Source organism: Myotis daubentonii, chromosome 11, assembly GCF_963259705.1.
Source record: "Myotis daubentonii chromosome 11, mMyoDau2.1, whole genome shotgun sequence".
In the NCBI taxonomy this organism is placed as follows: Eukaryota; Metazoa; Chordata; class Mammalia; order Chiroptera; family Vespertilionidae; genus Myotis; species Myotis daubentonii.
In genome coordinates, this window is record NC_081850.1 from 39,009,287 (window position 1) to 39,024,665 (window position 15,379).

At 46.0% G+C, this 15,379-nt stretch overlaps 1 protein-coding gene across 5 annotated transcripts in view; it reads right to left on the reverse strand.

The window, feature by feature from the left end:
* Positions 1–15,379, reverse strand: part of TRPM3 (transient receptor potential cation channel subfamily M member 3) — a 713,055-nt gene that overhangs the window by 17,918 nt on the left and 679,758 nt on the right. For all 5 annotated transcript variants that reach the window (XM_059656889.1, XM_059656891.1, XM_059656887.1 and 2 more), the window contains 2 exons: positions 1,435–1,585; positions 1,123–1,322 (listed from right to left, as the gene is read on the reverse strand). In XM_059656889.1, the coding sequence (XP_059512872.1) occupies positions 1,123–1,322; positions 1,435–1,585 (351 nt within the window). The remainder of the gene's footprint in view (positions 1–1,122; positions 1,323–1,434; positions 1,586–15,379) is intronic.

The window sequence follows — 15,379 nt, forward strand, 5'->3', positions numbered from 1 at the left end:
AGTCTTAGAGAAGCAGGTGGTTAAATGGTTTTGGTTTCAAACTTTAGACCCACCAGCGATCACCTGGAGGGAATTTCTGGGCCTTCATTCTAGAGGCTTGTTCAGTAGGTTTGGTGTAGGTGGTATACTCGAGAAACCATTGTAGCTTGCTTGGGTGGGGCTGGATGCCCAATGGTTCTTAACTGTGGGTGGTACCCAAGGGACACTTAGCATTCTGCAGGAGCTATTGCTTTTTAATGCGTGGAAGCGGGATGTGCAAAATCCCCTACAATGTGTGGGACAATCCTATCACTGAAGTATTGTTCTGCCTCAGTGCTAATAGAACCTCCTTTTAGAAACACTGGACTAGAAGGTGGATGGTGGAGGGGCTTCTGTTTTGCCCTTTGAATACTGGAAAGCAGGGCTGGTGTCCTCATGAAGTCACATTAGCACAGTCTCTAAGGCTTGGAAAATGTTCAAGGCCTACAAATCAGTAGGTGCAGAAATGATAATGGAAAATCAAACGGAGTCACCTGCAACTCAACTCATGTAAGAGGCTCAGATGACATATAATGCAGCCTTGGGAGCATATGGCTGATATATTTCGTGGTGGGACCTCTGGAAAGTAAGAATCTTAGAACCTAGGAAGGCACTGAAACAGCCCTCCTGGAGGCCGGTTTTATCTCACTAAGAAAGATGTGAGGCTGCCTGGCCAGTGTGGCTCAGTTGTTTGGAGCATCATCCCATGCACTGAAAGGTCACGGGTTCAATTCCCAGTCAGGGTACATACCTAGGTTTCGGGTTTGATCCTGCCCCCCCCCCCCCTCAAGTCAAAGCATGTACGGGAGGCAAATGATCAATGTTTCCCATTCTCTCTCTCTCTCTCTTTCCCCTGACCCTCTCTCGAAAATCAATAAGCATGTTCTCGGGTGAGGATTAAAAAAGAAAGAAAGAAAGAAAGATGTGAGGCTAAGAATGCTTGATTTCAGCCTCTACTGTCTTCTTCCTGGCACTGTTTCTCTAGCAAGCCTGCCCCTCTGTTCCCTTCCAAGCTGTCGGAGACCACAATCCTGCAGGACTGCCAATGGGAAGCAGTAGGGCTATGGAATGTGTGGCTGCTGGGGGCTGTCACTCAAAGCTTACTCAGGCCGTAGTCCCTTTCATCTGGGTCACCCTCATGCTTCCTCCATCGGCAGCACAGGTGCTGGAATATCATGGTCATGTGGCTGAAGATGATCAGAGGTGGGGGCAGAACGGGCCTTTCATGGAAAGTCATGATGAGCTGATACCTCTGAAACTTCCACACTTGGTTGGATATTGATTTTACCTCAAAAAACGTATTGCTGAAATAGAGACCAGAGAGAATTAGGTGAAAAACTGCACTGCTTTCTGAAGCATCACACCCTTCTAGTGCCCCCACTTTCTCCCAAGGGCTCTGATAAAGGGCCCACGTACTTAAAGACAGCGATGAGGAGGTTGACCAGCAGGATGTTCGCCACTAAAAGGTAGCAGGCCATAATGGCTGGCACGATCCAGGCTCCAGTCTTGCAGGGGGGCAGCTGAATTATTTTGCCGTCCTCTCGGGTCTCATTCTGTCCACAGGGAGCTGCAGGAAGCAACACAGGCAAAAAATGAGAAATGATGGCTATTTGAATTAAAAAAAAAGACTGATTGTATGAGAGGTATTTTTTTTTGGTTTTGGTGGTTTTTTTTTTTTTTTTTTTTTTTTTGTAGATGGAGGAAAAATACAGCCATCTCAAGACAAACAGAAAAAAAAAAGCCAACATGGAAAAATGAAAGCTTCATGACTATCCCAAGGGGCTGCTGCTACTCCAGGGGGGACCTGGTTCCTCCTGACTCCCAAGTTGTCATTCACCTTGAAAGAGGTGGGTGGAGCCCCAGCTTGCTCATGCTGTCCCTTGACCCCTGACTTTCATGGAGGGGCCTTGCTGTCCTTAGGAAGGCCGGTGAGGGCTTTCCTGGGGAGCAGTGGGAGGAGCAGTCTCAGGACCCCAACAAGTTACTTTCTGAATTGCTGTGGAGGCCAGAAGCCGACAGCTGTAGGAGCAGCATGGAGGGGCTATTGATTGGGAATTAACACCAGGGCAGCTGTTAATTGCTGCAAGAAACAACCCGGGGCTCTGAGTTAATGATTTGCTGTCTCAATGAGGAAGGAACCAAACCGAGCAGTGTCTGGGGAAGTATTTAGAGGGCTTGTCTCTCGGTGGTCCTGACAAATGGCATTTCATGGGGAGGGCGTGAGCGGTGATGGGCCAGGACCCTGGAGCCCTGAGCCCTGAGCCCCCCGCTTTCTTCCAGTAGCATTTCCATTCCAAAAACGTGCTTTTCAGGGCACAGGGAACAAAACCCAACTGCACTGAAAAAAAAAAGGGCAAATAGGGAAAAAAAATAGATCTGGAGGTGGGGGTGAGGAGGAGGGTGATGTGTAGGACTGGGGGAGCGTGAGTAATGTGCTAATGAGGCCTGCTTGGAGTTTCCGGGTAACTTCAGGGGAAAAGGAATCCTTGACAGAACTCCTTAGTGCCGCCCAGACAGCAGGGCTCAGGGAGTGAGATGATGGCCTCAGGTGACCAGAGATGGGTGAGTCAGCCTCCCGCTCCAGCTGTCCCTCTCCCATCTTTGGCTTTAGAACAGGGTCCTTTTGCAGCTATCTGTAAAACGGTGGTGGGACATGAAGAGGTCTCAGCAGATGCCACAGGCAGCTTTTGAAGATCTGCCAAGAAGGTTAGCAAAGTTGACCCAGAATCTTCGTAACAAGAGTACCTGGCAAGGGGAGTCCGATCTCTTATCAAGAATGACTGTTTCTAAGCTGTGCACTTTTCTGTAGTCTCCACTCCTGGCTGCACAGGGATCACAGGGGAGCTTCAAAAAAATGCCAGTGCCTCTCTGAGGGTGGCCCGGGCATCCGTATTTCTTTAAAAACTTTCCAGGTAATTCTCAGGTGCTGCTAAGGTAAATTCACTGAGCTAAAATTAGGCTAGAAAAGTTATGTGATTTCTGACACGCCCTCCAGGCCAAAATGCATCTTCTCCAGCTATGATGGTTCTCATAATATCAGGACACCAAGACCCTGCATTTATAACCATAGAAAGATGGCCCAAATGCTTCCTTTGGATCTGCCTGCAAGATGATTGGGTCTTAGAATCGGATGTTTTCAAAGAGCCAGCATCTTTTTTTATCATTGGTAGTTGTGGCATTAACCACCCAAGACAGCTGTCCCTTGGAAGGAAAACCTGGTGATGGAGGCCCCCAATGGCTCCAGGATGAAGGCCAGACTCTGAGGGTGGCCGGCCCAGTGCCATCTCTGGCCACTTCCCACTCCTTCTAAGCCCAAATTGGATCAAGTTCCTGGTAGTTCCTAGAAATGTCATGCTGTCTTTGATGGCCTGATTTGCTGCTGCTTTTTTTTTTTTTTAAATATTTTTATTGATTTTGGAGAGGAAGGGAGAGAGAGATAGAAACATCAATGATGAGAGAGAATCAAACTGTGACCTCCTGGTTCATAGGTCAATGCTCAACCACTGAGTCACTGCAGCTGGGCTGAGCTTTGCTTCTTTTGCTTCTCAAAGGCCCCTCAGGCACATTGCTCCCACTCCAGTCTTCGCTTGGGTAAATGCTATTCAATTTCCAGTGCTCACTTAGCTCTCTAAAGCCCACTGTAGCTCACTTTCTGCCCCTGGGCCTGGGATAGGTATTGACAATGATTTTCTGCTTGACCCTGCTCTACTCAGGCTCTCCTGAGTTCTTTTCCAAGTAGGCCTTTTGGACTTGTGTGTTTGTCTCTGCATTGTTCAATTTTAGCAAAAATCCTGCTAAGTCTGTTTAGCTTGAATCCTCAATATCTGATCACAGTTGATATCTAATCAGGTTTCTCTTCTCCACCATCCCTCAGATATGTCTGATCACCCTGGCCTACCATCAGCAAGAATCCTGTTAGGTCAGGGTCGCCAGCATCCTCCTTTTCCCTGATGTTTCATCTTAAAAATTTTCCATCCACTGACCTTCACCGTGCTCCTGCTATGAATGCCCAGTTTTCCTTGCTGTGTTCCGAGTTGAGTCCCATCTCTCTCCCCTATTACAAAGCGCCATGGCAGTGGTCCCACCCTCCTGAATAAAGTCTTCCTTACTAGCTCTAACAAGTGTCACAATGACTTTTTTCTTTAACACATAACCTTTCTTTAGAAATTCCATCTTCCTTATAATCCCAGGGACACTCTGCTTACCCCACCATGTCACTTACTCATTCGTGTCTCACACGAGATTAACAGTGGGAAAATCGCTCTTCATGGTTGCCCATTACCTGCTCAGTGCACACACACAGGACATCCACATGTTATCCACACACGATCACTGTTTGTTGAATGACAAGAGGAGATTACTGACAATGACAGACATTTCCCACAGCTCCACATGCCTGCTCATGATGGATGGACCCAGCTCTGAGCGGTTATTGGCTCCCTCTGCTTGGGAAGAAGGCTTCTCAGGCTCAACCCGTCTGCAGGGTCTCTGTTACCCACTTGGCCACAGGCCAATCACTTGCTTTGCTTTTCTCTCCTCAGAGTCCCTTGCCCCACTCACCCACCCCCTCCTCCCAGCTGACCTCCCAACGGGCTCCCTCCTGTGCTGCCCTTTTCTCTGGCTCCTGCTCAGGTCTCTGTGGGGAAATGATAAAGAGCAGCAGAAAGGGCTGCTTGGGGTAAGTTACAAAGTGCACAGTTTAACAGATGTGGTCCCCAATCTCCATTTCTCAATGGCATTCTGAGATTTCTCTTTACATTCTGCGAGAACTTAAACTTGGGAGGGGCAGAGTGCAGCCATCTTGCTCTTTTGAGCCCATGTTTAGAGAAGTGTGCAAATACTTCCTTCACAGGGTCACCGACATATCTCTAGATCTCTGCTTGGAGATTCCTCAAAGGCTCCCTATGAAAACTGGACCAGCCTAATACCTTTACACAAGATTTGCTTTGATGAAGAAACTCCCTGCCAATACTTTGGGAATTAATTTATTTCAGCTTCTCCCATACATTTTCTTCATCCTGCCTTTATAGAGGTGTATTACTTTAGTGGCTAGAAATATGCATTATAATCAGGCAGACCTGGGTTAAAACCCCGAGTCCACCATTTTCCAATGATATGATATTAGCCTACTCCACGACCTTCAGCTTCCTTATCTGTAAAATGGGGGTAGTAATAATATGGAACATGGGGGGAGATTGTCAAGATCATTAAATGAGATCATGCGTGCAAAGCACTTAGCTCAGTACCTCACACGTAACACTGGGTTAACAGTAGCTGGTGCCATCCTTAGTGTTGTTACTTTTGTAATGAATAGACTTGAAGTTCCTCAAGGTTGGAGACTATGCCTTATTCCCCTTTGTTTTGCAACCACTATGCATAACGTTTATTCTACAAGCACTTAGTGAGTGGTTATAATGTGGTGGGTACAGAGGACATTGGGGATCAAAGAGACAATCCCTGTTGTTTAAGTGCCTCATGGTTAGTAGGGGGCACAGACAGGGAACAGAGCAGGGCATTATGGTGTGATGTGAGCTCTGGGGGCTCTGAAGAAGCACTCAAAATGGCTGCACCCCTCCAGCCTGGGTCCCACGAGCAGTTGGGTAGGCAGAACCAGCCCCGGGGACCATCATCTAGATTCTGCAGCAACAAGTGCAGTATGAATGAACTAGATGATCCTTGTGACAACGATAATGATAATAAAAACGAATCATTAAGAAACAGTCCTCATTTGGTAATATCAGCAAAGAGGCAGCGAACATTATATGCAGCAGTTAGTGCAAAGCGCTATTCTATAATGGCTCCTAATGATGTCTTTGTTCTGGGTATTTACCTGCGTAAGATGCCTACCACTGATGAGCTCAGCTGGGTGAGTTAAAGCCCTGACAAGCAGCAGATTTCATGACAGGGGGTACGTTGTCTGGATTGTCCTGAGGCACCAACCAGTATCTGGGGTTCATGTTCCCAGGGAAATGCTCCATGCACATGCATCCAAGATGACACATAGGTGGAAGTTTAGGGGCATGTGGGCTAGTGGCTGCCACTGTGGCTCCTCTATCCCCGCCTTGCAGCATGACACCTGAGTGGTTATTCTCCCAATCCTCTTGCAAGAAGTAAATGAATAAGCACTATCACCTTCATACCAAGTGGCATGCTGTCACCCCGCCCCTCCCCACCCCCTTCCTTGGTAATGAGGCAGAGTGCCTCTAGTGGATGTTTGCTGCTTCCACCTGCCCAACATACATTTCTCCTCTGGTAAGAGCATCCTGGTTTCCCTCTATGCAATCACCCCTGCCCCACTGCCTCAGTCCATGGAGTTTGGGTGAAATGAATGCAATTCCATATCTAGGAGATTAATCAGTGTACTTTATCCCCTGGTGCAGTGATTGGTTCAGAGATAGACATGTGACCCTCTCCTGAGCAGTCAGAGCTGATGGGCATCAGCCTTGGTAGTTTTGCTGGAACTAGTTAGTATGAGGCAGGAGCTCTCTTTTTACAATGTGATGGAAAGCTCCCAAGTGGAGAGGACCTGCCTGCGAGTGACTGTATCACAGAGAAGAGAAACTGACTCCTGATCCAGCCAGGCCTAAAGCTAGCCTCCCTCAGTTATACGAACCATAAAATTCCTTTCTTCCTTAAGTCAGTACTACTTGGGTTTCTGAGTCCTGGCTAACACAATCACTCTCACCTCTGCCTGCTGTCCACAGGCCAGCAGTAAAAGACGTATTTTGGGCACCCCACTCCTGACCGGCTGCATGTGGAGGAGCAAGAAAAGACTGGAAGGGGCACTGGGAATGGGACATCTGACCCAATACCAAGGTTGAATCACAGTGTCAGGGCTTTGGAAGCTGGAGCCACTGTTGCTCTCCTTCTTCCCCGAAGTATAACGGAGCCTCAGGGGTCTACACTGGCCTCTGACTCAGCAACTAATAACACAGATGCCACCTATTATCAAGTAAGTAGGGTAAATGCAGTTGGGAAACTTCGGCCAAGCACCTGGACACAACCAGCTGCTCCCCAAGGGAAGAAAACCTGTTTCTAGAAGCAGATAAATTAGGTCACAGGAGTGGAGGCGTGCAGGTGCAGGGGCAGAGTGGGAAGGCTACATCTGCACAGTTGTGGCCAAATCAGAAGGATCAAACGTTTGGAGACTCAGACTCTCCATGGTTTACCTGTGTGGGTCACACTGCCACATGGCATGGCAGGAAGTTGGAGGTGCCATTTCTGCTGACTAGGCATTAATAGGTAGAAATGAAATGGATGTTTGGGCTCCAAAATAATGATAGCTTGTGCAGTCAAAATTTGATCTTAGTGTGTGAATGATAGTAAGAAAGCTCTCCCTTTGCTTTGCATGCTCTGGAGAGCAACCTTCCAACAATTGGACCTTCTATTTTTTCATAAAAACTTTTTATCATAACTAAAACAAAGGTCAACAGCATCCCTCCCTAGAATATAATCAAAACAGCAGCTAGAATACTTCCTGGCACATAGTAGGTGCTCAATAAATATTTGCCAAATGAACACATATTGTACATTTGACTGCTTTGTCAGGCATTTCTGCAAGTGTTACCTGATCAGTTTCACTGGGTCAGTGTCTTTTTTTCCTTTTTAAGATCTCAAGTGTCACCATGACCTGTCAGCATGAGATGGTTCCTGTAAGAGCAGATATTTATTTGTTTGTTTTTGCAATTGCCAAGTTTTACAACTAAAGAAACATGCCTTGTGTTTGGCAAAGGCTATAGCAGATCTCCCGTCTGAATGCTGCTGTGTGAATCTCCAGGCGCACCAGCCATAACACCCATCCTGTCCTTGTGCAGTCCTGTTAATCAATCATGACACACTTTCCTGCTGAGCTGAGTTTGGTCTTGGAATTCTTTTCAAGACAAAACTACCAAAAGCACAACAACTGAAGTTGACACAAGGGAGTGAACCTTTCCCTCAGTTCCTTCAAAAATGTGACTATGAGGTCTGGGGTAAAAGATCATTTCTGTGCCTGTTTTCAGGATCCTCCTCATGCCCACATAGCCTGGCCAGTACCCAACCTAGACCACTTCATAGTTGCCCAGGAACCAGAAAGTGGGGTCAAATCAGACATCCTGCTTTCCTCAGACCTTGAGCAGATTGTGGGACCTCTCCGTCATGCATCCTGGGCCCTTGGACACTCCCACTGTTCATTTAAAAGATAGCTTTTAAAGTGGGTATTTCTCCAGGAAATTCTCATCCTGCTTATTTATTTGGGATCATCAAATGTGAAAGACAGTAGATATTAGGGAATATATCTGGGAAAAGCATAGCATGTGCCAGCTTCAGTGCTGGGCACTTTACATTGGCCATTGCATTTAAGCTTCCCAGTAACACTGTAAGAAATGTATTATCTTTGCTTCACAGCTGAGAAAACACACACTAAGGGGTGAAATGGTTTACCCAAGACCACACAGCTAATAAGGGATAATGTGAGAACCATCTCCTTGTTCATTAAAAAAAAATACTGAATTCTTGCTATGTGCTAGTGAGATTGGCACTGGAGATGTAATTATGATGATACAGAAATGAATCCTATCCTTTCTCTGACCCTAAAGCTTGTATATACTGTGCTCTATCTCATGTGGCCTTTCCAATGTAATAATACATGATAACAGTGACCACCTAATGCATGTTTAAATGTAAGGTCCTGTGGTATGAGCTTTACTTATATCACCTTATTTTAATCTTTATAATCATTATACCCATTTTACAGATGAGGAACTGAGGCTCAGAAAGCTTTAGCATCTCTGTCAGTATCTCAAAGACAGCAAGAAGAGAGACAAGAGGTGCACTCAGGCCTGTCCCACTATGAAGTCTTTTTCCTCTGTGCTTCTGAAGAAAGAGCCCATATGGGGTTGAGAGGAATCTCTCAATTATAAACAAACTAGAGGCCCAGTGCACAAATTTGTGCACGGGTTGGGGGCTGATCAGGGCTGTCTTGCCCAGTCCAGGGGGAGGGACCATGGGAGGTTGTCTGCAGAAGCACACTGACCACTGGGGTCAGCTCCTGTGTTGAATGTCTGCCCCCTGGTGGTCAGTGCACGTCATAGCGACCGGTTGACTGGTTGTTTGGTTGACTGGTTGTAACAGTTGCTTAGATTTTTATATATATAGATAGACAGGTTAATAGACATCTGAATTTTTCTTGTTTCCATCAACACAAATAATGGCCTGGACAGTTCAGATGAGGTAATAGATGCATGGAACACTGTACTTCAGAGTGTGGAGAAAGAAATTCAATTCATATAATAGGTATCAGGTATAGGCACCCATGTCCCAAAGATGAAGACATTTGCCCTTTTGATATCATTCTATAATATGAGGGGAGAAGAAACACTTATTTATTTAATGCACACACCACATTGTTCCCCCAAAGCATGTGAAATTAAAAAAACAACAATGTTTGATATATTCAGCATCATTTAAAAAATTTAATAAAGAAGGATATTTCTCAAAGATTGTCCCTCCCTCTCTTGTCTGAAGAAATGTCTCAAAAGCTTATTCCAATTCACAGGCTATGGAATAAAGAGCTTAGTTTAGTGTATGACTACATTTATCTTATTTTTTTTTTAAATAAAGGATTTTCAACTAAAAATCCATCCTGAGAAGATAAGGGGACAAAGAGGACTTTTCTACCTCCTTTTGAAAATCCATACAGTTTACCATGGAGGATTTAGGGTGCCATTAGCACAGCTTCTATAACTGAGTCCCAGGGTGAATTAAATTGAGGTAACTCTGCTTTTTTGGCCTTTTCCCTGATACAGTGGTTTTCTTGGTGAGACAACTAGAGATGTCTCCCTTTGTATGGCTACGTCTTTCTGGAAGGGTCTTGATCTGAGTCTTAGTGGTAGATCCGGGCAGAAGTTTTCTTTCTATTTATTGCAATAGGCCAGCACCAGCATCCTCTGGTAATGAGGGGCAGGAAGGACGGAGGTAATTGCAAAGGTAAGCGCCAATTTTGTGGAGTCCGAAGCACCAGCCCAGTTCAGCCTTTTACTTCTTTTTTGTGGTTCATTTCTTTTCCCGGCTCCAAATCCAACTGCTGGTTAAGAAGCAAATCAGTAGTGCCGCGGCACAAAGGCCAGCGTCAGAAAGGAGTAAGAGGAGGCCTCAGTTCCTTCGTCTGTGAGTATAAGGACTTGGACTGTTGATATTCCCTACAGTGTGGTGCACACACGACTCGGGAGGTCCGAGATGATTTTAGGACACAGGAACAGGACATTAAATAACATTGAACGGGATAGTGAAAAAGCGATGAATTTTTAAGCCTCTTTCAATCTTCCTGACTCCATCAGAGAGACTGTGTCACTTCGGGGATAACATTTCTTTCTTCTTCTTTTTTTTTTTTTTTTTAATATTTTTTATTGATTTCAGAGAGAAAGGGAGAGGGGAAGAGAGATAGAAACACCAATGGTGATAGAGAATCAATGACTGGCTGCCTCCTGCAGGCCCCACACTGGGGATCGAGCCCGCAACCCAGGCACATGCCCTGACGTGGAATTGAACTGTGACCTCCTGGTTCATAGGTCAATGCTCAACCACTGAGCCACACCAGCTGGGCAGGGTCACATTTCTTTAACATTCCTTCACATTTGCTAAATTCCCTTTGTGGTCAAGACTGGGCAGGCTGAAGGCTCAAGCACCTGGACAGAATTTCATAACAACGTGGTGTTTTCATTCTGCTTTTTCTATGGTTATCTTCTATTTGCATTAAGTCATACTGATTTTTCAACTTATGACCATCATACCAATTTTAAAAAATAAATTTATTTAGATTTGAAGAATGAGTCAATTTAACTAAAAATATTCAAGAGTTTCAAAACAATGAGTGGATTAACTCAGTCATCACAGGGCAAAAAGAGAATTATGTCAGGGCTTCTGATCTATTTGCTATATGCACACATGTTCAGCTTTGAGATGTTTAGAAAACACAATTAATTTGAATAACCCCATTTTTTGATCTGGTGAATTAGAAAGCAGGATGTCACAAGCCTAGTATGTTGTGTGTGAGTTCTGGGGAGAAAATTCACTTCCCTCTGTTATCTTGGTCTTGTATGATTGCTATTCAATATATCTAGCTTTACCTAGAGACAAAATGGTCATTTTTTTGCTGTCACTTGAGAGGGCTTCAAAATTCCAACCTTAGTAGTTTATTATTTGCTATCAGGAATTAGTATCAGAAGTTTGACAGGAAAGAATGTACATCTGTACTAGCCTGTTGTACATGCTATGAGTTTGTTGCCATGATGTAGCAGATCGATTGCAGTAATAGCTCCAATGCCTCTTCCTTCCCTGTAACCAAGCTCCTTTGTCATGTGATTTGATAGTTATTCTCACTAAATAGGTAGGATCTATGACCTTGCCCCTTGATTCTGAGTTTGGCCATGTGAGTTTCTTTGGCCAATGGGAGATTGGCAAATGTGACCAATGCAGCCCTAGCCTGTTTGGCTCAGTGGATAAAGCGCCAGCCTGTGGACTGAAGGGTCCCAGATTAGATTTTGGTCAAGGTCACATGCCCAGGTTGCGGGCTCGGTCCCCAGTGGGGGGCGTGCAGGAGGCAGCCAATCAATGATTCTCTCTCATCATTGAGGTTTCTATCTCTCTCTCCCTCTCCCTTCCCCTTTGAAATAAATAAAAATAAAAATGTGACCAATGCAGAACTGTGAGAAACCCTTGAGTGTTTCTGTTTCCACTCTTCTATTCAGCTAGCCTGCTGGAGGATGAAATGCATGTGCCTCTGCTCCCAGTCGCTTCTGTTGTCTGAGCTGACTGTTCTGGGTCAGCTGACAGCCAGCTGATTCCCTGGCAGGTCATTGAGGGTGATTGAGCCCAGCCAAGTCCAGAAGAACCATCTAGTCAACCCACAGGCTCCTGAGCTCAACAAATATTTTCAGCTTTAAACCACTGCCATCTGGGGTAGTTTGTCCTATAACATTCTCAGTAGGTAATGTACAAAAATACCTGATATACATGCTCTACTTCCCTTGTCCTGTTCACAGCCAGGCAGCCTTCGGTCTTTCAGGTTGACAAAACCCTTTCCTAATTTCTTCACCAATCCCCAAATTCAGGCCAGGTCCCATCATTGCACAAGAGAGCAGGTCCCATCATCACCCAAGGAGGCGCAAGTTCACTGACTGACCAATGACTATTCAGACTCTGTCTTTAGAAACTGAACTGAGGTGTGAGCCTTTAGGTGAGGGCAGGTGGTTAACTGAACGATCGTATAGAATCAGACCATGTTAAGTCATATAAAAGTAAAGCAAGCCATCTGAGAGGGGAGGGGGGGAAAAGGGAAGAAAGAAAGGGGAGAGACAGTGGAAGAGCAAGAGAATGTGAGAGATGATTGACTGACTGAGACTGGAGAGAAGCAGAGAGAGAAATGGCCAAGAGTGGTCAGGTGTTCACATTCTGGCTCCCCATTTCCAGTCAGCTCTCGCCCTGCTTTGTGTCCTGTCTTTGAATGCCTTTGAGTCTTCTTCTTATTTGTTTACAGTTAATCTTTATTTAATCTAGTTAAGTGGGTTTGGTTTTCTTGTGGTGAACATTTTTCTCTAGTTAACGCCGTAGAGAGAACCAGCTCTCAGGCTGGTAGTTTCATCGGAGCCAAAGATCTTGAAAGATTGCTGGGAAACCCCCGGCAATCATGGAGGGGCCGGTGAGAAGGGGCCCCGGGAAAGGCTGGGAGGGTGGAAATAAAAAGCATTTAACTTACAATTTTATGGAGGGCTCGCCTTATTCATTCTGCTATTTGTCTATGCAAAACAGGACTAAACTATTTTCTTCTTCAAACGAAAACAACAAAAAAATTCAGAGAAAAAGTCACATAAATGATTTACTCTCCCAAATTGTTATGCTACCGTCCATCTCCATTGTAATTCTTGACTGTGATTTTTCATCAGAACTCATCATGTGGCAACAATACACCCTCCAGAGCTACAAGGTTTGGAACAGGTGTCCCTTCCGTCACAGGTGCAGGGAGCTCGATTCCATTCTCATCGCCTTAACTGTGGAAGGTTTCTCCTGGGGCCCACACCACCTTAGCTGCCATGCCACACATTAAGAATATGCTTGTTGTTTTGTTTGAAATAGGATTGTGTGATTTTTCAGAAACCCATACATCTGTCCCTTAGAGTATCTGAAGAGGAAAGAGCCAAAGCCTTTTCAAGAAGAAAAAACCAGCAACCATACATTAGGGCTTTCTGTGCTGACGATGGTCAGTCCAGTGAGCCACACTGTAAATTCCTCTGCATGGACATACACAGGGACACTAGGCTGTGTCAGCTCCACAGAAATGATCCAGGGCTCCTGCCGACTCCTATTGGATTACATCCTAGGGGTTATATGACACCCAGGGAAAGAATCAATGTGACCCCGAATATTCAGGAACATAAATATAAGCAAACACATGTTTCTGTGGACATAATTTACAAATTCCCTGGTAAACTACAGACAATGCAGGAAATCCATTTGTATTCACAGCTCACTCTCCTTGCTGATTGGCTGGTGCACTCTTCTCTGCTGGTTCCTGATCCCTTACTGTCCTCTTAATCCCAGGCTCTATTCTCCTAGCTCTCTCTCTTTTTAAGACCAAGCTGCTCACTGAGCTCTGTTTACTATTAAAACTTGAGCTTCCACACTTTAACTGACGATGCTCCTCAAACAGTAAAGGATTCAGATCATGATCAGTCCATGTTCAGCTTCAACCAAAATGGCTACGAATGGGCTCAGGTTCCAGTGCCCATCACCTGCTGTCATGTGGTGAATGAGTCAACTGTAGGCCCAATATAAACAACATTACTATTATTATGTTGGGTGACAGTACACCCTTGTACACCCTTGTACTCCCCACCCCAGAAAACACTGACATACATCAGTTAAAATAAAATGAACACTTTCATCTCAAAAGATTTATCTGTTAAAAATAATAAACTCAGGTGCCAAACAAGTGGATCTGATCCATTGTTTTGGGATCTAGCCATAACTGATTCATCTTACAAAATCATTCTTTGAAGTCAGTAGGCACCACACACTAACTTTGGATGGGTACAGTTTATGCCCCAGATGTGACATTTTGCCATCTATATACTATTGGGTCAAATAAAGTGTCTGAACCTAAGTTTCCTCATCTCTAAGCTTGATATAATAATAATAATAATAATGATCCCATTTAATAATAGACAAACATGGTAATTAACCATACCTCTGCTATGCTTCCCATTGGCTAATCAGGGTGATATGCAAATTAACTGCCAACCAAGATGGTGGCCGGCAGCCACGCAGCTGAAGCGAACATGAGGCATGGTTGTCCCGGTGATGGAGGAAGCCAAGGTTACCCGCCTGTGTGGCCTGGCTCTGAGCTCCAGATGCAACAATGTTGCAATTATAGAAGCTAAACAAACCCCAGATACCTGCTTTCAGCCAGCTGGGCTCAGAGCTGGAGCTGCAACAAAGTTTCAATTACAGAAGGTAAATAAATCCCAGAATAAAAAAAAAAAGAAAAAAAGGAGAGACTGGGAGCTTCAGTTGCAGGCGTGGCCTGCCTGAAAACAGCCCTCAGCCCCTCATCCAGGCTGGCCAGGCACCCCAGTGGGGACCCCCACCCTGAAGGGAGTGCGGGCAGCCTGAAAACAGCCCTCAGCCCCTCATCCAGGCTGGCCAGGCACCCCAGTGGGGACCCCTCTCCCTGAAGGGGGTGCGGGCAGCCTGAAAACAGCCATCAGCCCCTCATCCAGGCTGGCCAGGAACTCCAGTGGGAACCCCCACCCTGAAGGGGGTGCGGGCAGCTTGAAAACAGCCATCATCCCCTCACCCAGGCTGGCCAGGCACCCAAGAAGGACCCCCACCCTGATCCAGGACACCATTCAGGGCAAACCAGCCGGCCCCCACCTGTGCACCAGGCCTCTATCCTATATAGTAAAAGGGTAATAAGCAAACTGACCCTAACAGCAGAAAGACTGGTCACTATGACACACACTGACCACCAGGGGGCAGACGCTCAATGCAGGAGCTGCCCTCTGGTGGTCAGTGAGCTCCCACATGGAGGAGCTCTGCTCAGCCACAAGTGAGGCTGACAGCTGCCAGTACTTTGGTGGTGGGAGCCTCTCCTGCCTCCTCAGCAGTGCTAAGGATGTCCAACTGCAGCTTAGGTCTGCTCCCCGCTGGCAAGTGGACATCCCCTGAGGGCTGCTGGGCTCCCAGAGGAATGTCTGATTGCCAGCTTAGGCCCAATCCCCTGGGGAGCAGGCCTCAGCAGATGGTCATCCCCTGAGGGGCCCCCAGACTGTGAGAGGGCACAGGCTGGGCTGAGGGACCCCCCCCCCCCCTTCGCCCCCCGAATGCA